The sequence below is a fragment of the Nansenia antarctica genome (genome assembly GCF_963989245.1).
Source record: "Nansenia antarctica genome assembly, chromosome: 10".
NCBI lineage: Eukaryota > Metazoa > Chordata > Actinopteri > Argentiniformes > Microstomatidae > Nansenia > Nansenia antarctica.
The window spans coordinates 33,991,281-34,019,210 of NC_137680.1; the positions used below are offsets into that span (position 1 = coordinate 33,991,281).

At 43.5% G+C, this 27,930-nt stretch overlaps 2 protein-coding genes across 2 annotated transcripts; one reads left to right on the forward strand and one right to left on the reverse strand.

Moving 5' to 3' along the window:
* Positions 1–1,683: 1,683 nt before the first annotated feature.
* On the reverse strand, positions 1,684–13,200 carry trip13 (thyroid hormone receptor interactor 13; the record flags this gene model as incomplete). The annotated part of the gene is made up of 13 exons (XM_080540645.1): positions 1,684–1,779; positions 1,874–1,943; positions 2,064–2,176; positions 3,026–3,179; positions 3,344–3,450; positions 6,387–6,473; positions 6,592–6,655; positions 6,770–6,842; positions 7,012–7,102; positions 7,314–7,369; positions 12,219–12,345; positions 12,575–12,725; positions 13,115–13,200. The coding sequence occupies 13 exons, from the start codon at positions 13,198–13,200 to the stop codon at positions 1,684–1,686; spliced, it is 1,275 nt and encodes a 424-aa protein (XP_080396771.1).
* A 485-nt stretch (positions 13,201–13,685) lies between these two features.
* brd9 (bromodomain containing 9) lies at positions 13,686–27,913 on the forward strand. Its single transcript, XM_080540908.1, has 17 exons — positions 13,686–13,821; positions 14,610–14,830; positions 14,919–15,053; positions 15,603–15,735; positions 16,644–16,701; positions 17,410–17,554; positions 17,754–17,864; positions 18,445–18,572; positions 18,822–18,954; positions 19,640–19,715; positions 20,012–20,107; positions 24,561–24,693; positions 25,331–25,442; positions 25,650–25,706; positions 25,867–25,972; positions 26,510–26,680; positions 27,653–27,913. The coding sequence occupies exons 1-17, from the start codon at positions 13,773–13,775 to the stop codon at positions 27,751–27,753; spliced, it is 1,965 nt and encodes a 654-aa protein (XP_080397034.1). The 5' UTR covers positions 13,686–13,772; the 3' UTR covers positions 27,754–27,913.
* Positions 27,914–27,930: the final 17 nt, after the last annotated feature.

Genomic DNA, 27,930 nt, shown 5'->3' on the forward strand with positions numbered 1-27,930 from the left:
GACTGGTCTAGCCATGGGACTCACACTACATGACTATCAGAGATCTCAACTTATCAGGACTGCATTTGTATTCATTCATCAAAAAAATGTTTCAATGAGTGTAGTAAAAGGAGGTATTTCGTAAGGTATTTTTGGCATATTCGTTCATTTTTTTGGTATTGCTGCTGAAAACAGAACAAAGACTGCAAAAAAAAGCAAAAGATGATGACTATTAATAAATAAATGATAATGATACATACGGTACAGTGGACGTGATACCTATCTGGGTTCATTAGAGTCTGGATCTGAATGAGGGAAAACTACTGGCTGTACACAGGCATCCTTGCTCCACCTATTGGTCATTGACCAAAACTATATGAAAATATGACCTTTACCTTAAATTAACCCAGTGCATTTCACAGATATCCGAAGTAGTCCAAGACATTTTAATCCAATGTTTTATTTACAGATATTAAAAAATACATGCAAATCTTAAGTTTGAAAGTAAATGTGTTGGGTCTGGTGATACAGTACATGGCAAATCTCAGAGAAAAACAAAACAAAACATAGAAACAGTCAACCATACATTTGTCAATCAAATCAGAATTGTACATTTCCATTTCTCTTCTCCTATTTGGGCAATTCAGAACATTGCATTTGGATACATTTACATCACTAGAAATAAGTTCTCTCTCAATTTCTTATAATACATCAAACACGGTCAAACACATGAATGTTCAACACTAACACAGAAACCAATAAGAGCTAAACTTGTTTTTAAAAGTGGTAGATCCATGGCAACAGAAACTTACCATGAACCAGCTTCCCTGGCATTGAGATATTGGTGTAAAGCATTAGATAGTTATGAAAATAAGGAGTAAACTTGAGGATGTGGTGTAAACATACAGTATATAGGTTATAAAATTAAAGCCTTAGTCATCAAAATATGACTGCATCTCAAGCCTAATAGTATTGCTACTCAGTGTTGTGAGAATGTATGTGGTGTTAATTATGATGTTAGGGAGTATTAACACCAGTTCAAGGTGTTAATTTGATGTTAGGGAGTATTAACACCAGTTTAAGGAGGCCCTTCCAGTACATAGCCTGGATGAGGGCTAAAAGGCCCGAACATTGTCAAATGCTTAAATGTGACCCGCTCTGGTGAAGTCGGCAACCAATCAAAATGTACATACTTTTATTTTGAAACACAGAAATACATTTCAACGTTGTTGAGAATCAAAACACAAACTCGCAAGTCAAGCTAAAAATACTGCATGCAATGGATTGGGTGTGTAATCCCCACTGCTACCTAGTTAGCTAGAACACCACTTTACATTGTTAGCAGGCTCACAAAACAAGCTGTGTTAGTTGACTAGCGAGTGTGTGATTGATTTTCAACAACGCTGAAATGGATTTACATTTTTCTAAATAAAAGACTGAACATTAAATCGGGTGCCAACTTGCGACCCAATTGACCAGACCGTGTCACAAATGGTTTTAATTTTTCACAGCCTGTGAGGACTATTTTCAAAGCACATTGGTGTAGCCAGCTTTGAATGGTCAGCAAAATAATATATTGTATATTATATTACTAAACCACCACTAAATCTACATGGAATGCCTGCAGATACAGCAGGGTTAAGGCTCTACAACCGTTTCATTCAACTGCTGGGCAGGGCAGGGCTGGGCCAGAGGAACAGTGGATCACACACAGTTCACCAGTTTAGCATTCTCCTCCATCTGTTTGTCCACCGCTTGGTCCATGGCTTCTAGGAACCTCTCCAGACTCACTACTGGGGTCTACACACAGAAAAAGATTCATCGTTAAGAAGAAAAGAAAAACGGTCTTCCTGTGTCTTTCTGAATTCTTCCATGAAAATGTAGGAAAATGTACCTTGACCACCAGTGCGTGGGCCAGAAAGGGCAGCTTCCTCAGGGCTCTTCCACTAAGGCCTTTGCTCTTTCTAGACAAGTCAACAATACAAAGACAACACAAAGCAGTGTTCCATTATACTGGGTTGATATTCCACAGGATGAGAGGGGGTTTCGAGGGTCTGACGAGAGGGTCAGAGGCCAGCACTCACATGGCGATCCCCCTGAGGACCAGACTGAGCTCTGTCACGTTGCTCTTCACGAACCCCATGGTCTCCAGCTCGAACATGGTGAGAAGCTGCTGCCGGGGGTAGATGATGTGGCACTGGAGAATCAGAGAAATCCTTGTCATCAGAAGCAAGCGAGCAAAGCATCACATTCAGATAAAGCCCGGTACACACATAAAGATAATCTGGTACACACATAAAGATAATCTGGTACACACAAAGATAATCTGGTACACACATAAAGATAATCTGGTACACACATAAAGATCATCTGGTACACACATAAAGATAATCTGGTACACACATAAAGATAATTTGGTACACACATAAAGATAATCTGGTACACACATAAAGATAATATGGCCGATTTTGGCCCGATTTCTCCCCTTCCGACCAAGGACAGCAAACGCCCGATTATCGGATGGCTCTAAAGATTACCCTACAAGATTATCCTGTGGTGTGAGGTGTATTAGGAGTAAATTTCTCCCGACAATCTGCTCGGAAAATGGTCGGGGCCGACGATCGTAAATATTAAATGTGTTCAATATTTACGATCAAAAGTCCTCTTGTGTGTGGGCGGAACTGACAACTCGCGAGTCCGATTGTGACGTGGAATGGAATGTAGTCAATCAAGAAGCAAGCTGACTGACGCGTCTTCTTCTTTTCGTTCTGCAGCACTTTATTTGCCTTGTCGCACATGGCTGCCTCTACAGGTCAGTCAGATTTCTGGCTTGGGGACGAGACTCCAGACTGTCGTAGGACAGATCTTTATGTATGTGGTGTGCTGTATTGGGAATATCGGAGCACACCACACACAATACGATCAAAACTGTTCAATCCATGATTTTTTATCTTCATGTGTGGGGTCTCTCTCAGATAAAAAATTCTGTTAAGATTTAGAGAATCTTTCTGTGTGTACCAGGCTTAACAGGGTTAGGGTTACTCACCTTCATGAGCTCCTGCAGGCAGGAGAGGTAGATGTTGAAGATGCCCTCCTCAGAGGGAGGGCCGATATACTGCTTAATGTCAGCTCGGTCTATAAACGCCAGGTCGATCTTCTCCGTCACGTTGGACGTGGTGAGGATCACCACGTTCGGATGCCTAAAACGGACAAAACCAAAAAACGATCCAACTTGAGGACAGGATTTTTTTCTTTGTCGTGAGATGATATGATACAAAGTCGATTGAGTGATTTTTACGAATGGCCTCAAGGCTAATTTGTGATGTGAAACACAGTCATAGTCTCTGTTAAAGGCTTGGCTGACCGTTTGATCTGGTCCAGTTGTGTGAGTACAGAGTTGACCACTCGGATGGCATCAGAGGGCTCGGTCCCGGCCTGGGAGGCATTCCTCGCTGCTGTCAGACTCTCCACCTGAATGGTACATAGACTGACTTATATACACTGACTTATATAGATGACTAGATGACTTATATAGACTGACTTATATAGATGACTTATATACACTGACTTATATAGATTACTTATATAGACTGACTTATATAGACTGACTTATATAGACTGACTTATATAGACGACTTATATAGATGACGTATATAGATGACGTATATAGATGACTTATATACACTGACTTATATAGATGACTTATATAGACTGACTTATATAAATGACTTATATAGACTGACTTATGTAGACTGACTTATATAGACTGACTTATATAGACTGACTTGTATACATTGACTTATATAGACTGACTTATAGAGACTGACTTATTTACACTGACATATACAGTATATGTTACGGTACATGTGGGAATACGGTACATGTGGGAAAACTAGGGTTAGGTGCTACGTCGACTTGGTACATGCTGGCATGTCTAACCCTAACCCTAACCGTAAAGCTACCCCTAACCCCAACCCTAACCGTAGCACCCTAGCACCTAACCCTAACCCTAGTTTTCCCACATGTACCGTAACATAAACACTGACTTATACACACTGACTTATACACACTGACTTATATAGACTGACTAATATAGATGACTAATATAGATGACTTATATAGACTGACTTATATAGACTGACTTATATAGATGACTTATATAGACTGACTTATATAGACTGACTTATATAGACTGACTTATAGACTGACTAATATAGACTGACTTATATAGACTGACTTATATAGACTGACTTATACAGACTGACTAATATAGATGACTTATAGACTGACTAATATAGACTGACTTTAGACTGACTTATACAGACTGACTAATATAGATGACTTATATAGATGACTTATATAGACTGACTTATATAGACTGACTTATATAGATGACTTATATAGACTGACTTATATAGACTGACTTATATAGATGACTTATATAGACTGACTTATATAGATGACTTATATAGACTGACTTATATAGACTGACTTATATAGACTGACTTATAGACTGACTAATATAGATGACTTATATAGACTGACTTATATAGATGACTTATATAGACTGACTTATATAGACTGACTTATATAGACTGACTTATATACACTGACTTATAGACTGACTAATATAGACTGACGTATATAGACTGACTTATACAGACTGACTTATATAGACTGACTAATATAGACTGACTTATATAGATGACTTATATAGACTGACTTATACAGACTGACTTATATAGACTGACTAATATAGACTGACTTATATAGATGACTTATATAGACTGACTTATATAGATGACTTATATAGACTGACTTATATACACTGACTTATAGACTGACTAATATAGACTGACTTATATAGACTGACTTATACAGACTGACTTATATAGACTGACTAATATAGACTGACTTATATAGATGACTTATATAGACTGACTTATACAGACTGACTTATATAGACTGACTAATATAGATGACTTATATAGACTGACGTATATAGACTGACTAATATAGACGACTTATATAGATGACTTATATAGACTGACTTATATACACTGACTTATATAGACTGACTTATATAGATGACTTATATAGATGACTTATAACGACTGACTTATATAGACTGACTTATATAGACTGACTTATATAGACTGACTTATATAGACTGACTCATATAGACTGTCCTATATACACTGACTTATATACACGGACTAAGACTGACTTATATAGACTGACTTATATAAACGGACTAAGACTGACTTATATACGCTGACTTATATACAATGACTTAAATAAATTACTTATATAGACTGACTTATATACACTGACCTATATACATTGACTTATATAGCGCCTTATTCCAAAGCGCTTTACAATGGCTTCTCATTCACCCATACACACACACATTCACACACCAATGGCGGCAAGCTACCATGCAAGGTGCCGGCCCGCTCATTGGGAACAATTTGGGGTTCAGTGTCTTGCCCAAAGACACCTTGACACGTGGCCAGCCGGGGTTCAAACCGCCAATCTGCCGAACTTGTGATCACTGGATGCCCTACCTCCTGAGCCACAGCCGCCCCAGCCCACCTGGCCACACACATCAACGCAACCTTCCAAAACCTTCCAGCTCAATAGACAAACACATCAAAGAACAGATATAATGGTGGCCTTCTACCGCGGCGCAGTGGAGAGCATCCTCACCTACTGCATCTGCAACTGGTTCTCCAGCTGCACAACCGCAGAGAGAAATGCGCTACAGAGAGTCGTGAGAACAGCCCAGAAGATCACCGGCGCCCCCCTCCCCTCTCTGGAAGAGCTGTACAGCACACGCTGCCTCAGGAAGGCCTCCAAGATCTCCAGAGACCCAACCCACCCTGGGTACGAACACTTTGCCCGGCTGCCCTCGAAAAGGCGGTACAGGACCATGGCCGCAAGGACAAACAGACTGAAGCTCAGCTTCTACCCCAGGGCCATCCAGGCTCTGAACACAGCAAAGACCTAGGTTCTGGGCCCTGGACAGTCTGGACGGATTGATGGCAGCTGCTGGATTGAAAAAATCAGGTGTAGTGCTGAGGCACAAATGTGTACATTTCAAGCCTGCAAACTGCGACACTTTAAATGAATGTGCAATAACACTATGTGCAATATGACAACCCTAGTCGTTTTATCTGTACAGTATAGTATAGTGGATAGTGTACATAGCCTTTATTTATGTAAACTAGCTCCTTTCCCTTCTTGTTTTTTTTTGTTGTTGTTTTTTTTCTCTTTCCTAGCACCAGGGGAGCCACCCCTCCCAAATTTCGTTGTTTGGTACCTGTACTATAGCAATGACAATAAAGACCATTCATTCATTCATTCATTCATTCATTCATTCAGATGGTATAAAATAAAGTATATACCTCATCGATCAAAACAAACACAAGCGCTTCCTTGTCATCTATTAGCTGTTGGATTTTCTGGAACATCTTTGTGACGAGTTTACCGCTCTGTAACAAAGAGTGTTTCAAGTCAAATGGGGGGGGGGGGGGGGGGCGGGGACCTCAAATAGAAATAATGAAGACAACAAAAAAACAAAAGTGAAGACAAGCAGAGAGCCAGCCGTACCTCTGAGAACCACTTGGAGAACAAGCTGTGGCTGTTAATCTCAACAAACTGCCCATAAGAGTACCTGCAGGAGAAAACACAATAGAACCAAGCAGAAGAGAGAGACACCATTACCTTGTAAGGCTCTACAACCTCACACCGCCAAAACCATTTCCTCTGAGTATAGTCTCTCTCGTACCTGTTTGATAGCCTGATTGACAGTTTCTGGGCCAGAGCTTTACACAAAGACGTCTTTCCTGTGCCCGGGGGTCCTTCATGTGGCAGCAAATAGTGGGCACAAATATGGATTAGATGCATCATCTCTGAACGGTGTCAAACTATATTGCTTTCTAGAGCTATCACATATCATGTCTGACACATCCATTCATCAAGGTTTGACGTGCGTATCAGATTCCTACGGTCCTGTTTTGTTTTCATTACCATGAAGCAGCACAACGCGGTTCCAAGATATCAGGTTGCTGTCAACATTTTTGTCTGAGAAAAAAATGGTTGTTGAGACATAATCCAACAGCTAGGGAAAGGGAGAAAACCACAATTTCAAGTTTAGGCTGGAGTATAAATAATTTCACTGGCATTTATTAACACCAATGTGTTAATGCAGCAAAGTTTATTGTCATCTGGACTGGGATATGGGGGATTGTACTGTATGACAATGAAATTCTACCTATAAGTATGAGTACGTATCTTACTATTAAGTATATTTATATAAGTATATTTCTTACTTGTGATTTGACCCCACTATCATACACCAGACTCTCCCAAATGCCATGAAATTCAGCTGAAAAACAAACACAGGTTAATTAGCACGCACAAGACCACGCACATGACTGACATATCAAGAAGTATGATCATACCAGTGTACACTACAGAAACCCAGGTGAATATAATGATCACAAACTAAATTTAATTCAAACTGCAAAAACTAAATCAGACAAAGGAAAGGGCCAATGTGGCATGCTGTAGCCCAACCAGTTCTAGAGGAAACACAGAGAGTAGCCCCTAAAACAGAGAGTAGCCCCTAAAACACACAGAGTAGCCCCTAAAACACAGAGTAGCCCCTAAAACACAGAGTAGCCCCTAAAACACAGAGTAGCCCCTAAAACACAGAGTAGACCCTAAAACACAGAGAGTAGCCCCTAAAACACAGAGTAGCCCCTAAAACACAGAGTAGCCCCTAAAACACAGAGTAGACCCTAAAACACAGAGTAGACCCTAAAACAGAGAGTAGACCCTAAAACAAGCCGCGAGCGCCAACCGCAGCAGCATGTGTAAGTTTCATTTCGGCGCCCATGTTAACGGGTTAGAGCAGCCATACAGCCCATGTTAACAGGTTAGAGCAGCCATACAGCCCATGTTAACAGGTTAGAGCAGCCATACAGCCCATGTTAACAGGTTAGAGCAGCCATACAGCCCATGTTAACGGGTTAGAGCAGCCATACAGCCCATGTTAACAGGTTAGAGCAGCCATACAGCCCATGTTAACAGGTTAGAGCAGCCATACAGCCCATGTTAACAGGTTAGAGCAGCCATACAGCCCATGTTAACAGGTTAGAGCAGCCATACAGCCCATGTTAACAGGTTAGAGCAGCCATACACCCCATGTTAACAGGTTAGAGCAGCCATACAGCCCATGTTAACAGGTTAGAGCAGCCATACAGCCCATGTTAACGAGTTAGAGCAGCCATACAGCCCATGTTAACGGGTTAGAGCAGCCATACAGCCCATGTTAACAGGTTAGAGCAGCCATACAGCCCATGTTAACAGGTTAGAGCAGCCATACAGCCCATGTTAACAGGTTAGAGCAGCCATACAGCCCATGTTAACGGGTTAGAGCAGCCATACAGCCCATGTTAACAGGTTAGAGCAGCCATACAGCCCATGTTAACGGGTTAGAGCAGCCATACAGCCCATGTTAACAGGTTAGAGCAGCCATACAGCCCATGTTAACAGGTTAGAGCAGTCATACAGCCCATGTTAACAGGTTAGAGCAGCCATACACCCCATGTTAACGGGTTAGAGCAGCCATACAGCCCATGTTTACGGGTTAGAGCAGCCATACAGCCCATGTTAACGGGTTAGAGCAGCCATACAGCCCATGTTAACAGGTTAGAGCAGCCATACAGCCCATGTTAACAGGTTAGAGCAGTCATACAGCCCATGTTAACAGGTTAGAGCAGCCATACAGCCCATGTTAACAGGTTAGAGCAGTCATACAGCCCATGTTAACAGGTTAGAGCAGTCATACAGCCCATGTTAACGGGTTAGAGCAGCCATACAGCCCATGTTAACGGGTTAGAGCAGCCATACAGCCCATGTTAACGGGTTAGAGCAGCCATACAGCCCATGTTAACAGGTTAGAGCAGCCATACAGCCCATGTTAACGGGTTAGAGCAGCCATACAGCCCATGTTAACGGGTTAGAGCAGCCATAGAGCCCATGTTAACAGTTTAGAGCAGCCATACAGCCCATGTTAACAGGTTAGAGCAGCCATACAGCCCATGTTAACAGGTTAGAGCAGCCATACAGCCCATGTTAACAGGTTAGAGCAGCCATACAGCCCATGTTAACAGGTTAGAGCAGCCATACAGCCCATGTTAACAGGTTAGATCAGCCATACAGCCCATGTTAACCGGTTAGAGCAGCCATACAGCCCATGTTAACGGGTTAGAGCAGCCATAGAGCCCATGTTAACAGGTTAGAGCAGCCATACAGCCCATGTTAACAGGTTAGAGCAGCCATACAGCCCATGTTAACGGGTTAGAGCAGCCATACAGCCCATGTTAACAGGTTAGAGCAGCCATACAGCCCGTGTTAACAGGTTAGAGCAGCCATACAGCCCATGTTAACAGGTTAGAGCAGCCATAGAGCCCATGTTAACAGGTTAGAGCAGCCATACAGCCCATGTTAACAGGTTAGAGCAGCCATAGAGCCCATGTTAACAGTTTAGAGCAGCCATACAGCCCATGTTAACAGGTTAGAGCAGCCATACAGCCCATGTTAACAGGTTAGAGCAGCCATACAGCCCATGTTAACAGGTTAGAGCAGCCATACAGCCCATGTTAACAGGTTAGAGCAGCCACACAGCCCATGTTAACAGGTTAGAGCAGTCATACAGCCCATGTTAACAGGTTAGAGCAGCCATACACCCCATGTTAACAGGTTAGAGCAGCCATACAGCCCATGTTAACAGGTTAGAGCAGCCACACAGCCCATGTTAACAGGTTAGAGCAGCCATACAGCCCATGTTAACGAGTTAGAGCAGCCATACAGCCCATGTTAACAGGTTAGAGCAGCCACACAGCCCATGTTAACAGGTTAGAGCAGCCATACAGCCCATGTTAACGAGTTAGAGCAGCCATACAGCCATGTTAACAGGTTAGAGCAGCCATACAGCCCATGTTAACGAGTTAGAGCAGCCATACAGCCCATGTTAACGAGTTAGAGAAGTCATACAGCCCGTGTTAACAGTTTAGAGCAGCCATACAGCCCATGTTAACGAGTTAGAGCAGCCATACAGCCCATGTTAACAGGTTAGAGCAGTCATACAGCCCATGTTAACAGGTTAGAGCAGTCATACAGCCCATGTTAACAGGTTAGAGCAGTCATACAGCCCATGTTAACAGGTTAGAGCAGCCAGGGATGCAAACACAACTATGGTGAAAAAAGAGAGAACTACCCGAAGTTGTTGTGGATGGGAGGGGCGGTTCGGCGGGGGCGAGTGTTATAAAAAGTGGTTATGACTTAAATCAATCGTTTGCTCTGAAGAAGCTCCTCTCACAAAACCATTACGTCAATGTTGCTACTCTTCTCTACACTCACACAACCCACCTCTGCATTGGATATGCTGGCAGTTTAGGTGCAGCACTTTACCTGATCTTCTCAGCTGCTTGGTTGCTGGGAGTGGGGTCTCCTTTCTGAGGAGCTGTTTCACACTGTGTTGTTATGATAGTGGTCACCTTCTGTCTGTGGAGCTCTGTCTGACAGTGTGATGTGCACACCCTTTCCTCCATAATGAATTTATTTTGTGCATAATACACAATTAATCTAGCATGTCCTTTTTTATATGAGTTTGTTCTTCTTTAAGTCAGACAGTGGGAACTTATGGTTCACTAAAAAGTGGGACAGCGGCTGGTGAAAGGGGAAACAAGTCACCAATCAAAATGTTCAGACTTATAATTTGAAAACGGAAATTTCAACATTGTTGAAAATCACATGACACTCGCTAGTCAAGCCAAACTATTGCAATGCATTGGATTCAATTAGTAATCCCCACTGCTACATAGTTAACTACAACACTACTTTACATTGTTAGCAGGCTCACAGTACAAGCTGTGTTAGTTGACTAGCGATGTGTCATTGATTTTCAACAACGCTTAAGCCCAATTTATACTTCTGCGTCGAATTTATGCGCGGCTACACCGTAGCCTACGCAAGGGCTCTCCCAGTTTATACTTCTGCGTTGGTCGGTGTACTCATAGTGGCATAATAGCGATCAAAAAAAGTATTTTTGTTATGCTTGTTGTAAAGAAAATGTCTATAATGCATTGATGACAGTAAACGAAGATAATACGATGGTTATCAAAAAAAATCATATCTTTATTAATAAGTAATTACAGAAAAAGTAAATGACATTTCTGTCATGACTTCCGCATTTACGAGAGAGTCGGAATGTGACGCTACCAAGCGGACCAATCACAGTTCTTATAGATAACTTTACATTAAATATGTCTATCAAAGAACAGCATGGGTTGCTTGCACTGTTTGATTGCGTATTGTAGAGCTGACTACAGAGATGGTGAATGTTAGCACTAGCTAACACTAGCTATCTATTTACCTTAGCTTGGTTCCGTTTAGCTAAATATACAGCTCATTGGTGGACACAGCCTAAGTTAACTTATCTAGCCAGCTAGCTAACGCTATAACGCTGAACCTGCTGAAAAACTTAAGGTCCAGTTAAGCTAACGTAGCTAGGTTAGCTAGGTAGCCTAATTAATTAATTGTATTATGTCTATAAGTTAATATAGACTCGGTGTAGAAGCTGCTCTGACACGGAATACAATAACGTACAGAGCTAGTATTGACGGTCCAATCAAACTGCACGCAACAGAGTGACGTTTCCGGTTCACAGCAAGTCCTGACCCCTGACGCGCCATTCAGACTGTAGGAATAGTTAAGGAGTTTCGTCTGTCACCCCCACCCACCCCAAATAAAAACTCTTCGGTTCTCCACGATTCACACAAGTCACCCTAATTGACGTGAAAAAAGCGGAAAGCGTTGAAAAGCGAGTTGTTTGCATCCCTGAGCCATACAGCGACACGCCATCTAGAGATTAGGACTGTTGCATATTTTTTCTGTGTGCCGCGTTGCAGGCAAAACTCAATCTACAGAGACAGGGCTGGCAGTAGCAGCTCCGCAGTTAGAGCCACAGAAGACACACAGCAGCCGGTGAGGAAGCTGCAGCAGTGAGAGCCACAGCAGTGAGAGCCACAGCAGTGAGAGCCACAGCAGTGAGAGCCACAGCAGTGAGAGCCACACACACACGCTGCTGAGGTTAATGCTTGCGGTGTGTTTTAGGGGTTACAGGAGAGGATCCTTCTCCCTAATGACTGAGTGTTACTGCAGCCCACCTGTTGGTAAGAGCCAGTGATTGGCAGCAGACAGCTCCGCGTCCTCCTCCAGGTTGAGGGTGCTGGGGCCGACGTCGTTCAGGATGAAGATGTGGACTGAGAGACTGCATCTCTTCAGATCAAGAGGCTGGATAACAATAACAACATCCTTCAAATATCTGTCTGTGTACAAACCTAGGGAGATCATTTCTGATGGACAATTGGGTGACTAATTAACTATACTGTTTAAAATCATCGGAAAGCAAGACAGTATTATTCATTCATAAAAAAGCAAAGAAATTAACACTGAACATATTACTTCCATAGTGCCATTAAAACTAGACAGCAAAAGTCATTCATTGTGTTAGTTATTTTACCATTCTCTCTGTATCCACTATGGCCACTGATTCCACGTGTTTGATAAGGAAGTCTTCATCAAACTCTTTCCATTTGTAATCCCCGAAAATCATGTTATGGCGGTTCAACAAACCCATAACATGCAGGTGTACATCAGATTTCTTGGCAGTACTGAGGTCAGTGGAAAAAGAAAAAGAAAAAAGAGAGCAGTGTCAGCACCATAAGAGAGGAAAGCACTGGATTATCAATTCAATCGATCGTGATTCATTTTGTTTCCAAATTGTAGAAAAAACACTGCCACTCTGGTTAGAACACAGCTTTCAGTGACTGTAATAATAATGTTATAACATACACAAACGCAGCTAACACAATAATGAAATCAGCATGATATCTGATCCTGGATAGCAAAAAAGAATCAGGATCATTCTGATCCAGGTGAAAAGTTTTTAACAACTGGGCCCTGGTTAGAACACAGTTTTCAGTGACCACCAGTAGGGGGTCACTGGTGCATTATGTGTAGTGTTATAACATTTCAAGAGATAAAACAAGGTGCACAGTACCTGTGAGATTTGACGTGGACCTCCACATGTACCTCCATGTTGGCGTGTTGCTTCAGACTCCCGACCTCCATCCTGTCACCCTCCATACCTGACAAACAGAAATATACTTGTGTAAAGTAAACCTCACAGTGTTGTCGACTTGTTGTAGCTTTGGCACAGTGTAACCAGGGGGGTATTCCATCAACGTCACTAAAGTAACATCCAGGTTTATTTTCATGATTTTTCGATGAATCTTGCGAAAATACCCCCCCAGATGTGTTACAGCTGTCGTGTAGCCTTGTAGCTATAGCAACTTTCTGATCTGGACTAATAATGGAACGTCATCAATCAATACCAATGTTAACGGTACATGTCATATACGCGATTTATCTTGTTGAAGACATCGCTCTTGACTACAAACAGCACAAATGCCTTACCTGAGGTGAATGTGTGTGACGATAGAGATAAAACCACAGAGATAACGAATCTTACCTGAGGTGAAGGGTCTGTCAAGTCGGAATCGAATCTAGCGCGCAGTTTTGTTGACCCGGAAGAACAAGCATTGTTGTGGAAAAAGTACTTCCGGTCCGTCCATTGGTTCGACACGGTTTTTCTTGAACAATGATTCAGACTGAGTCAATGTCACAATAAACCTCTTGGCATATTAAACTCAGAGGCCATGGGGAAGAAACACAAAAAGCACAAGCCGGAGTGGAGAACAGTTGATGGTAAGCGTGCAAATAACATTCTTTGAAAGCCTTTGTTGCATTTTGCAGTTAGCTAGGTATGCTAGCCTAGTGTTACTGGAATCAATGATGATCAACAATCAGTAGATGAGATATGTCTGGATCAAACACGAACAGTAGATGAGATATGTCTGGATCAAACACTATCAGTAGATGAGATATGTCTGGATCAAACACCATCAGTAGATGTCTGGATCAAACACCATCAGTAGATGTCTGGATCAGTAGATGTCTGGAATGGATCAAACACCAACAGTAGATGTCTGGATCAAACACCAACAGTAGATGAGATATGTCTGGATCAAACACCATCAGTAGATGTCTGGATCAAACACCAACAGTAGATGTCTGGATCAAACACCAACAGTAGATGAGATATGTCTGGATCAAACACCAACAGTAGATGAGATATGTCTGAATCAAACACCAACAGTAGATGTCTGGATCAAACACCAACAGTAGATGAGATATGTCTGAATCAAACACCAACAGTAGATGCGACTGTTAACCGCAACCTCTGTTGCCTGCTGCCATATTCTGTAAGCCTCTCTAGCTAAGAAGAGTAATTATTGTCATTCGAGCTACTGTAAGTCATAAAATCATCAACATTGCCTTAAAAATGTACATGTCTGCTTTTTATGATGATGATGCTCAACTTATCAACGTATCATCACTTTTTTGCCCAATCCTAGTCAGTCATGCTCTAATACCTTCCTATATAACCTCATATATAGCTTTTGACTCATAACCCCCTGTATTTCTGTTTTCAGGCTATGAGGACAAGCCCCATGAAAAGCCACTGAAGCTCGTGCTGAAAGTGGGTGGAAGTGAGGTCACGGAACTCTCAGGCTCCGGTCACGACTCCAGTTACTACGACGACAGGTCGGACCACGAACGGGAACGGCACAAAGACAAAAAGAAGAAAAAGAAGAAAAAGTCTGAAAAGGACAAAGACAAACACGTAGACGATGAGGACAGAAGACGCCGGAAGGTGAGTAACGAGGAGGTCGAAGGTTTCATAAGAAGCACACAGGAGACATTGTGTACGATTGAATTCCCTGTTTTACGTTCTCTCTCAGGAGGAGAAGAGGAAGAAGCGGGAGCGGGAGCAGAACGAAGCCGAGCAGGCGGCCACAATGACAGCCAGCGCCGCTCCCAGCGGTGTGGCGGTAGAGCCTTTCATGCTGCCCAAAAACATTGGCGTCGGTGTCGAGGTACGCATGTTTCTTTTTAGGACCATGATACCCTCCGATCCTCATCCACTGTTCCCCTCACTGTCCCACCCTCGAAACTCAAAGGCTTCTGAGACCGTGCCTTTTCACGAGCTGCACCTGGAACTGCCCCTCTGGAGCTCTCTGGAACTGCACCTCTGGAACTCTCTCACTCTGCCTCAACTCACTCTCCACTTTGAAATCCCACCTCAAAACCTACCTGTTTCCCCATGCATACAACCTTCCCTACCCCTAACCATCTCCCCTAACCCTGCCACCCCCCTCCCCCCCTGGGCATTGCTGTGTTAATTGTTCCCTGTGCCTGTTCGTTAACTCTGTGTTCTATGTGCTCATGTTATCTGTTGCTTGTTGTTTCTGTGTTTTCTGTTTTTCCCATAATTGTCAGCGTCTTTGAGCCCCGGAAAAGCGCTTTATAAATACAATGAATTATTATTATTATTATAAAAGAGAACACATTGGGACAGTCTCTCCCGGCAGTTTCCTGATGATCATTTCACTGGTGCACACTCACGTTTGTGGATGTTGTTTCAGCAACTGGAGGAGAAGAAGAGGAAGAGGGAGAGGTTGGAGATGGAGTCTGAGCTGGATGAGTTCCATCCCAGCATAAAGGTGGAGGTGGAGCAGCAGGGAGACAGGCCCATCCGAGCGTGCAGGACAGCGCAGGGTAAGAGGAACTCCCGTCGCTGTGCAGAAGCTGTTCTCTGTCCTGTACTACCGTGTGTTATTATTATTATTATTATTTTATTTTTTATTTTAAAAGAATATTGGCGAACAAAGGCATACAAGTCAGGGACAAGAATATACAAATGCAAATTATACAATTGACTTAATAAAAACTAAATGAGAGTTTTATTTTCTTTATCCCCCATTTGGTGTTTGAACAGAGAACTAGAACACCTTTCTTTTCTTTCTTTTTTTTACCCCTAAACACCCACCCAGCCCAAACTCTCAAGTGGGAGACAAAACAAGACAAAAACAAACAAAAAAAGCACAAAAACTAAATGTATAATTTAAGTAAATTAAATAATTGTAATAAATTAAAAAACACATAGTAAATGAAATGAAATTAAACAGGGAGAAAAGTACAAAAGAACAGATACACCGGGTGCTCACCTCAAACAATAAACAAATTAATCAATTGGGATCCAGAGAGGAAAGAGTATTTACATAAGAAATGATAGGTTGCCATCTTTTATAGAAATTCGCTATCGAGCCTCTTAATGTATATTTCACCTTTTCTAGTGACAAAAAGGAGATCAAGTCGTTTAGCCAGGTCGTAGCAGAAGGTGGATTTGGGCTTTTCATTATTATTATTATTAGTCATTAAACATGTGACTATAAAAAACCACAGTGATCAGAGATCAACAAGGAGAACCTGTACATCATCCTGCTAAGTGTGTTTTTCAGAATCAGAATCAGAATCAGAATTGCTTTTATTACATCGATGTACGGACACACAGAGTAAAATGCTTGGGTCCAGGTTCGTTAGACATTGGCATTGCAAAGACACAGTCAGTAATATTGTGTATTGTGTATTAATGCACCATGTGACTGTGGTTTGTGTTTCCTCAGAGAGCGAGTGCACCCCTCGGCAGCAGCTCCTAGAACACTTCCTGCGGCAGCTTCAGAGGTGAGAAGGGAACCCTTGACAGGCACGTAACAGTGACCTCTACGGCTGTGTGTCAGTCCTGCGGTCACCTCAGTGGTGTGGTGGTGCTAGGGGTAGTGGTGACCTAGGGGACAGTGAGTTGGAGCTGGTGATCAGAAGGTCATGAGTTCTCACCACCACTAGTGTGCCTAGTAAGGCACTTAGCTCTGAGTTACTCCAGGGAGACTGTCCCTGTGATCTCCAATAGACCTATCGCTAAGCCACGCCGCCTTTGAAAACTCAGACAAACAAACAACGCTCGCTCGAATTGAATGACATTCAGATTCAGATTCAGATAACGTTATTGCCATTATGCTTGACACATGTAGGAATTTGCTTTGGCATTACAGTAGGTGCGTTTATGCTTTTTTCACATGTATACATGAACAAAAACAAATGCAAAAAACAGGACTTACAATGGCGGGAGTTCAAATTTCTGATTTACCACAGCAAGTAATAGACATGTTTTTTAAAGATGACAAGAATATTTAGTCTAGAAGCTTTTCACCATCAGATATTAGTGAGTTGTTTGTCTGAATTTTCTGCCTGTAGTGACTTTTTCTGTGATATGATTGGACAATTTCTATTTTGGGGCGTGGCTTAGCGATAGGTCTATTGTAAGTCGCTTTGGATGAAAGCGGCTGCTAAAAATGGGTCAAATGTAAAAGGGGGTCATACTTGTCTTTACAGGAAGGACGCCCATGGCTTCTTCTCCTTCCCAGTGACGGACGCCATCGCTCCCGGCTACTCCATGATCATCAAACACCCCATGGACTTCAGCAGCATCAAGGACAAGATCGAAATCAACGACTATAAAACCATCACAGAGTTCAAGGTGAGGCGACTAGGTAGGATGACCCTTGCTGATAACGACTGCTCATGATGTCATCAGAATGTTAGTAAGGACATAGAATGTTTATTTTTGCCAAACGTTCGGACTTCGGAGAGTGGGTGGTGTTTTCGACGGAGGGTACTTCCAGGGTTGTATAAATCCACTGATGATAAAAACCTATTTTCTTTTTTCTCTCTCGCAGGCGGACTTCAAGCTGATGTGTGACAACGCCATGGTGTACAACCGGCCAGAGACCGTCTACTACAAGGCCGCTAAGAAGCTGCTGCACACCGGCTTCAAGATGATGAGCAAAGTAATGATTGTCTAAACGCGTAGAACTGAGTCCATCTCATCTTCAAACGTGTGACTTGCATGTCGGTCATAAATCCATCCATTCAACTCACTCATTCCCTTTTACAGATTCTTTGATCGTGGACTCTCTTTGATTTGCCATTCTCTGACCGCCCTGCCGACCAAGTGGCAATTCCTTACATGATTTGTTTTGTGCACAGATTTGCCCTTGAGTGATTCTACATCAAATCCATGAATCACACTTCAATTCACTTGAAGTAACGCTGCTGTAAATTTGACGTCATGTCTCTTGAGCGTAGTAAAAAATGGGAAAAATAACAATGCACTTCAAGGGCAGATCTGTCACTTCATTTTCGTTTCTTCTTTAAGTATCCCCTAATCATCATCCTCTTCATCACCATTATCATCATGGACTCACCGCCATCCCATCCCATCGGCTACCATATCACCTCTCCAGCCAGGTTCTGCAGAAGGAGTTAAAGCGTGGCCCTGTGGCTCTGTTATGTCTGCTCTCTTTGCAGGAGAGGCTGTTAGCTCTGAAGCGCAGCGTGTCTTTCATGCAGGACATGGATTTCTCTCAGCAGGCGGCCATTTTGGGGGACGAGAACGTGGCGGCTGAGGAGCCCCCCCCGGAGGTCACCCCCATCCCCCCGGAGTCTGCCAAGAAGTCCAAGAAACAGCCCATCAAAGACATGAAGGAAGAGATCAGGTATGGCAAAACTGTCGCAAATAGTGTCCGGTGTCTTTTATTGAACGCCTTGGTCTAGTCCGGTCTGTTGAGTCAGTCATGTGATCAAGGCCTTGGTCTAGTCTGGTCTGTTGAGTCAGTCATGTGATCAACAAGTCCCTCCTAAAGGACCATCTGACCAGTCACAACAGGGGGCCTGTGTGCCAGGACTGCCGCTGATGCGTAACAGCAGTCGTCTCCATAGTAACAAGCGTGCCGGTCTGGTTGTAGCTACCTGTACGAGCCGGAGGGTAACGCCTGCAGCCTGACAGACAGCACGGCGGAGGAGCACGTCCTGGCCCTGGTGGAGCACGCCGCGGACGAGGCCCGGGACCGCATCAGCCGCTACATGCCCAACTCCAAGGTGCTGCTTGCCGCTCAACAACAAACAGCAGCACACACAGGCTTGTTTCAGACAGACTGTCCTCATGGTTGTTTTAGACATACTATCCTCAGGGTTGTCATGAAATGTTGAGCTTTCTTCTTTTTAAAAAAAAAAATCACCACCTTAATTCGGGGGACTGATATGACTTTTCTTTCTTTCTTTTTTTTTTTCACTGAAAAAAAGAGACACATTGTGAAAGCTCTTTGAGGCGTGAGCCAAGCAACAAAAAAACTATTATTATTATTTTATTTTTTTAAATGACACAAATCATGAATATTGGCCAGCCACTGTTGTCTCTCCATCCAAAAGGCTGCTAGGAGTGACATGTCTTGGATGTTGAGAGGAATTGGCAGGTCTGTGTATAAGTAACTCTTATGGAGTTTTAGATTACATTAGATTCAACCTTTTTGTCATTGTACAATGAAATGTATGTTTTGCTCTAGGCACAGGGTCAGCCCTAGTCAGCTCTATGGAGCAATTAGGGGTTAAGTGCCTTGCTCAAGGGCTTAACAGTGGTAGGCACTTTAGATATGATGCCAGCAACCCTCCAGTCACCAGCTCACAGGCAGCTCCCTCCCAGCCGGCCTCTCTAACCTCTAGGCTACCGCCACCCGCTCAGCTGAGCAGAATAATCACATGACTTGATGCATCCTTGTGCTTCCAGATGGGCTACCTGAGGAAGGAGGCAGACGGGGCGTTGTTGTACACCGTGGTTAACCAGCTGGACACGGAGGCCGAAGGTTGATTTGGTCTTCTTTTTGTTTTTACATTCGACACGGTTGTATGATTAATCACATTCAATAGCTACAAGTAAGTCAACGGAAAAGCAATGTGACCTATAGGGTTCCCACGGGTCCTTGAAATCCTTGAAAGTTTGTGAATTTGAGAAAAGAGAAAAGAAATCAAGGTGTTAGAGGTGCTTGAAAGGTGCTTGAGTTTGATGTTTCAGAAGGTGTGGGAACCCAAATCATGTTGGATTAAAAAAACAAGTTCTCTAACCTAACATGTGAGTACATGTGTCTTCAATGTTTTACAGAGGAGGAGACCCATCCTGTGGATTTGAGTTCCCTATCCAATAAGCTCCTACCTGGACTAACAACCTTAGGCTTCAAAGACGACAGGAGACATAAGGGTGGGTCATTCAATTCAATTCAATTCAACTTTATTCGTCATGTGCAGGGGCACTGGGAACATGACTTGGTATTCTCCATGCTGAACAAGCTACACTACATACAACAACAAGACCACAACACAACAATACTCAAAACAATATATACAGTGCCAATATGAGTGAATAAATATACTGTACAACTTAGTGCAAAAACAAGTAAGGTGCAAGGTGCAATGATCAGGAGTTATTGAGGAGGGCTGTGGCTTTGGGGAAGAAAAGTGTTGTGATGTTTTTGTCCTGGTGGCCCTGTACCTCTATCCAGAAGAGAGTCATTCAAACAAGCTGTGAGCTGGATGTGAGGGGTCAGACACAATCTGGCGTGCTCTCTTCAATGATCTGAAGCCAGTGGCGGACTGGCCACCGGGCAAGCCTGGCAAATGCCAGGAGGGCCGCGAGACTCTGGGCCGCTCAGAATGTATTATCTTTTTTTTTTATTATTATTATTTTTTTTATTATTATGAGTAATTTTGTCTCTGGTGTTTTTCATTGAAAATAACTTATTTCAGCAGACCGCGGCCCAAAACATATTATATCGGCCCGGGTCGCCCACGCGGTTCTGCCGTGGCGTTACACACATTTTCACATGATCAACTCGTTGCTACGCAACGCTAGATAACTCGACATGGAATAGATAGCAGCACTAGCGTTGAACTTGTGGAGGGAGACGACGAGGGAGAGAAACATGGAGACAAGCGAGAGGAAGTGGCAGAGGAATCGGACATGGACATGGGACTTGTGGCAGAAACAGTTCATCATGACAAGCAAAAGGCGTTGGAAATTACCGGTACATTATCAGAGGGAACGGCGGCCGCGGGAGCAATGAGCGGAGCCGGTAGGATGGCTACAGAGGAGCAGTGTGATTTTTTCAAGCGACCAAATTTCGACACACTTGGACCAGGGTTTCCGTTAACCGGTAATTCCCGGACTTTGTCCGGTAAAAGTTGTTGAAGTCCGACAAATTGAAAACTCGTCGGACATAAATGTCCGGTGAAAATAATTCCCTCTAAGCACAATTTGAATACAATTCGCTAAAGTTCACATTCTGATTCCTTCTATTTAAAAAAAGACGAATATATAGGCTATGTATTTATTTTATTATGATATGATTTGACACCGGCATGATGATGACTCCTAATGTGTAGGCTGCCTATGCGAAACAGCGGTTGTTTCCGGTGTGCGCTATAACTCGTGCACAATCGAGTCGAGGCAGAGAGGAGGATAGCGATGTTTCTCTCTGTGATAGTGTGATTATGCAAGCCTTTTCTGAAAGGGATGAGAACCCGATTGTTTCAGCTTCTCCCAGGGAGAAAGTGGTAGAGTTACCATCCTCCCCGAGTCCTACCATACCATCCGCTGACAGCCTATCTCTGCCTGTAACCGGCGAGCGATTGCGTGTCGCTCAAGTAGCTGATCAGTCATTAAACAAATGTTTTTTACATGCAGCTAGTGAGGAATCTGAAATAGGGGGCAACGTAGTTTATTTCCTTAACGATGGGATATTAATGCGTAAATGGTCTCCTCCTAATGCAAATGGTTGTGAGTGGAATACTGTAAAACAAGTGGTTGTGCCTGTGGGTTATAGACAACAGGTGTTATCTGTAGCACATGAGAGCCAGTGGTCAGGACATTTAGGTATAACTAAAACTTATCAGCTGATATTGAAACATTTATTTTGGCCCGGACTGAAGGCGGATGTTGCCAAGCACTGCCGCTGTTGCCATACTTGTCAGATGGCGGGTAAGCCTAATCAATCCATTCCACCCGCACCATTGCATCCCATTCCTGCTATAGGGGAGCCATTTGAACGTGTAATAATTGATTGTGTTGGACCTTTGCCTAGGACTAAAAGTGGAAGTCAGTATTTGCTTACTATTATGTGCGCTGCTACTCGTTTTCCCGAAGCTGTTCCGTTGCGTAACATATCAGCCAGCTCAGTGGTGAAAGCTTTAACAACGTTTTTTCCCACATTCGGTCTTCCTCTTGTTATACAATCTGACCAGGGCACTAACTTTCAGTCTAAGCTTTTCAAACAAGCCCTAAGAACGTTAGGGGTACGATGTCACGCCAGAAGCCTACATGCTTGCACTGTTCAATAAAATGTTATACATCTAGACATTGTGGTATTTCTTTATATACGTATCCCAGCCTGCCTATTGTTTCTCAATAAACAGTTATGTTCTCCTCATTGACATACTCCCGAGTCCGATTAAGTATGATTTGACAGGCAGCTAAACGAAATGCCTTCCCAACCAGCGAGACCTGGTTATAGAAATGACGTTGTTTTATTGATAAAAAAAAAGGGTAAAACTGGAAAGAGAAAATAGAAAACTCACATTAATCCCAAACAATTTAACAAACTTCAGTTAACGTAATGTGGAGTCTGTTCATTGATCGATGCTGTCTGTTCAGTTCCCAGTGAGGCGCCCGTTCAGCGCTGGACATAATGGCATAGCGCGCATGCGAATCATGTTATATTATTATATATTATATAGCTCGCATCTAATCGTATCGGATGAGAAATAGACATTAAATGGCATATATAGGCCGCTACACAACAGTAATCACCGCGACAAACAGCTATATTAGTTTTTTTTTTTTTTTTTTTTTTTTTTTTATATTTTAATATGATGACCGGAATATATCACGTTTGTCCGGTAAATCGAAATCTTCCCCGACACGATGTCCGGCGGCAATTTTTTCTAACGGGAACCCTGACTTGGACAGTTTTTCAAGTTTCACCCACATCAGTCGGCTGAAGGAACAGCCAAGAAAGCGTTTAACCGCAAAGATGGATCACAACGGAAATGGGTCAGCTATCGTGATGAGGACCATTCTTTATTTTGTGCAGTGTGCCTGGCATTTTCTAAGATAGAGAGACAGACAACAGGGCAGCAACAGAGAGACAGACAACAGGAGAGGACAGCAACAGAGAGACAGACAACAGGAGAGGACAGCAACAGAGAGACAGACAACAGGAGAGGACAGCAACAGAGAGACAGACAACAGGAGAGGACAGCAACAGAGACAGAACTGAGGTGAGGTGAGCAACAGAGATAGTTCAGGATGATAACAAACAGTTCATATGACAGACACAACTAATGTCAAAGAAAAGATGACCAGCAGCTCAAGGCAGTATACTTTACTTTAATTTAATTAATTGATTCATGTTAAAGGAAAAATATTATGAATATAAAAAAATGAATAAATGAATAGTCTTTCTTTCCCTAAGAAAGAACCCATTAAGGTTTGACATGGCATTCTCTCTCTCTTTTTCTTTCTCTCTCTCTCTGCTGAGAGACCACTTGCTATTCAAGTATAGCCTACTCCTAAGTTTTTTCTGTTGTCCTCACAGAACGGACTTGCTTTTTCTTCATGTGCTTTATGCCAATAACATACTCCATTGGGATACGTGTGTTTCTGGTCATAGGTTCTGGTTGGTGTAGTTGTAGCGTATCATTTTTGGTGTAGGTAGGGGCCCGAACAATGACTCAAGCCCAGGGGCCCCCACTAGGTAGGGGCTATGCTTGGGAAATGGAGTTCAATATAAGATCTAAAGAATTAGCCTACGGTACTTCAGAATTTAGCAGTTGGCATTGTTTCTCATGTTTTGGTCTGGCCTATGTATGCTATTTGTCCTGAATGTGCCAAACACCTTATATAGGTTATACTATGCTCTCAATAACGTTGTGTGGATTGTTGTCGGCACTCTGAATTCATCAGCGATTGTAGTGTGTCAGTTGCGTGTGCGTGTGTGTGTTACATTTGTGTTCCAAATGTCTACATTCGATTCTAGTCAGTCTGGTTATCTCAAGCTTTTTATGTTAACAATCCGTGTTGATGTTGCGTTTGGAAATAGGGCTGTTGTGTCGCAAATGCCAGGGCTGTTTTTTGATCCCAGTCCGCCCCTGTCTGAAGCTATGGAGGTCTGTGATGGGAGGCAGGGGGCAGCCGATGATCCGCTCAGCTGTCCGTACGACATAAAGTGTAGGATTGTGGATAAGTCAAAAACAGACGGGACACCAACATGTTTTTGGACGGACGTGAAGATAAAACCTGCAGTGATTTCCTATTATTGAGACCACTATCAAACCTCCTACACTGCAAAAAATCAGCTCTCAAAAACAAGAAAAAAAAGCAATAAAATGATGAAGCAATACAAAGATATGACTTAAAAAATAAGCAACGTTATCTGCCAATAGAACAGGAAAATGTCACTCGCCAAGTAAAATATATCTTAAAACTAGGGCAGTCAGACAAAAATCAGGCATATATCGCCTTGATTTAAGATATTTCATCATTTCATGAACTTTTTGCGGTGTATGCATGTAGGTGCTGTTTTTCCCCTTTGTACTTTTCCATGCCGGTGTCGACCTCTTCCTCTCCTCAGTGACCTCTGACCTCTTCCTCTCCTCAGTGACCTTCCTGAGCAGTGCCTACAACACTCAGACCCTCCAGAACAACTCCATCTATCCAGACCTGCTCCCTGAGGAGATGGACATGCTGTACTCTGCCTACGGGGATGAGACAGGGGTGCAATGTGCTCTCAGGTTAGTGGACAGCACCCATAATCATTATAGCACATCTGGGTGTGTATATATAAGGGGCGGCTGTGGCGCAGGAGGTAGAGCTGCCGTCTAATGATCGCAAGGTTGGCAGATCGGCGGTTCGAGCCCTGGCTGGCCACATGTCGAAGTGTCCTTGGGCAAGAAACTGAACCCCAAATTGCTCCCAGTGAGCGGGCCGGCGCCTTGCATGGTAGCTTGCATTGGTGCAAGTCGCAAATCGCCATTGGTGTGTGAATGTGTGTCCGAATGGGTGAATGAGAGGCCGTTGTAAAGCAGATGCTTTGGATAAAGGCCCTATATAAGTGTCCAATTATATAAGTGTCCTGTAGGAAGCGAAACCGTATCAACCAGAGGTTCTGGGTCACAGGCGCTGAAATGATTTCACACATCTCAGGAGTTTGTTCTTATCATGTGTTCTCTCCCTCTCCCTCCCCCTCTCCCTCTCCCTCTCCCTCTCCCTCTCCCTCTCCCTCTCCCTCTCCCTCTCCCTCTCCCTCTCCCTCTCCCTCCCCCTCTCCCTCTCCCTCCCCCTCTCCCTCTCCCTCTCCCTCTCCCTCTCCCTCTCCCTCTCCCTCTCCCTCCCTCTCTCTATCTCCCTCTCTCTCTCTCTCTCTCTCAGTATACAGGAGTTTGTGAAGGGTTGTGGGAATGTCACCAAGCATCTGGTGGACGGGCTGCTGGATAAGATGACTGCTGGAGACCACTCTAAATCTATCTTCCAGATCCGACAGGTGGGTCCCTCAGTTTCACATGCAGTGTCATTGATCTCTCACAATAGCAGTTAGTTTGCCTCCTATTTCCTACTCCTACTCTCTGAAGGTGGGGGGGGGGGTATTTTAAGATTATTTCCTCCACTTCACCACTACTGGTATACGATGTCTGCCATAGTGTGTACGTTATGCATATCGACGCATTAACGCTTTTACGACGCGTTTCAGAAAAGAAACATGTCGCTGAAACCTGACGAGACCAAGACCAACATTTGCGACATGCAGGTGTGTGTTTTTTTTTACTACCGCCTCATTTAAACACGTTCACAGTGGTTTGTGTGAGTTACAAACTCATGTTATTATAACCTAACCCAGTTCTCTGTTGTTAACGACTGACCGGCTCCACCTGGTCTGGGTCTTACTGAAGCTGTGTTGGTTTGAGCAGGTGGGGGACGGGAGCGGCCTGGGAGAGAACAGCTCTGTGCTGGACTTCATGTCCATGAAGAGTTACTCTGACATGTCTCTGGAGATGTCCATGTTGAACACGCTAGGTGAGAACCCATCAACTCCCTACCTTATCTTCATCATCATCATCATCATCAGCGGCACTTTTATTAGTATGAACATCATCCGTCACTACCATCATCATAATAATAATAACTTAATAACTTTTATTTGTATAGCACTTTTCCTGCAAATGTTGCAGCTCAAAGTGCTTTAATCATTTAATGATTTAATTTATAGTCAATATTAAAAAGATGGGTTTTTAGTCTTGACATGAGCATATTTGCTGAGGTTGCATCCCTAATGTAAACTGGCAGTGCATTCCACTATTTGGGTGCATAAAATGAGAATGCAGCCTCACCAAATCTCTTCTTTTGTACATGTGGTACAGAAGACCTGAGAGCTCCATTGGGCTGATATGCTAGCAAAGGGTCTTTCAGATATTCTGGTACTGTGCCAGTGAGAGCTTTATAAACAAGCAGAAGTATCTTGAAATCTATCCTGAACTTAACAGGAAGCCAGTACCATAGTACCTGTCATAGTACCTGTCATAGTACATGTCTCTCCTCTCTCTCTCACCTCAGGTAAAGCAGTGAAGAAGGAGCCGGAGCTGGAGGAGGGCCAGCAGCAGTTCGACGAGGCGGCCAAGCTGCTGCAGGAGTTCCAGGACGCGCAGGCGGACCGGGTCGGCTCCAGACCCTCGTCCAACCTGTCCTCCCTCTCCAACACCTCAGACAGAGACCAGCACCACCTGGGTAACAGTAGAGTTTACACCTCAGACAGAGACAGAGACACCACCTGGGTAACAGTAGAGTTTACACCTCAGACAGAGACACCACCTGGGTAACAGTACAGTTTACACCTCAGACAGAGACAGAGACACCACCTGGGTAACAGTACAGTTTACACCTCAGACAGAGACAGAGACACCACCTGGGTAACAGTAGAGTTTACACCTCAGACAGAGACAGAGACACCACCTGGGTAACAGTAGAGTTTACACCTCAGACAGAGACAGACACCACCTGGGTAACAGTACAGTTTACACCTCAGACAGAGACCAGCACCACCTGGGTAACAGTACAGTTTACACCTCAGACAGAGACAGAGACACCACCTGGGTAACAGTACAGTTTACACCTCAGACAGAGACCAGCACTTCCTGGGTAACAGTAGAGTTTACACCTCAGACAGAGACAGAGACACCACCTGGGTAACAGTACAGTTTATACCTCAGACAGAGACACCACCTGGGTAACAGTACAGTTTATACCTCAGACAGAGACACCACCTGGGTAACAGTACAGTTTACACCTCAGACAGAGACAGACACCACCTGGGTAACAGTACAGTTTACACCTCAGACAGAGACAGACACCACCTGGGTAACAGTACAGTTTACACCTCAGACAGAGACAGAGACACCACCTGGGTAACAGTACAGTTTACACCTCAGACAGAGACAGAGACACCACCTGGGTAACAGTACAGTTTATACCTCAGACAGAGACACCACCTGGGTAACAGTAGAGTTTACATGGTTTTGTTTAAATCAGGGACACAACTCTCTCTGCGACAAGTATCATTGTATGTTAGGAGTTCCTGCGACTCTCAAACCCCCAGGGCAAGAAGGTTTATTCGCTGTTGACTATAACTTTGTTAGTTCTTATCAATGAGATTTTCCTCATCAAATGTCTTGTTTTGTTTTTTTCTGTTGACCCCAACAGGGAGTCCTTCACATCTGGGTGTCGGTGACCAGACTGAGATGGTTCATGACCCCTATGAGTTCCTGCAGTCTCCAGAGCCAGGTTCTACAGCCAACAGCTGATCCTCTAGTCTAGGCTGTGAGAGGACGTTGGAGTGTAAAACCAACACCATTCCTCTGTTGTCTAGTTCCCCTGCTCCAACACCACAGGGGGGATAACCAGAACCGTCTGACCTGTTGTTTAAATGTATCATGATTTGTACAGATTGTTTGTATGTGCGCGCGCAACACTTTTGAGAA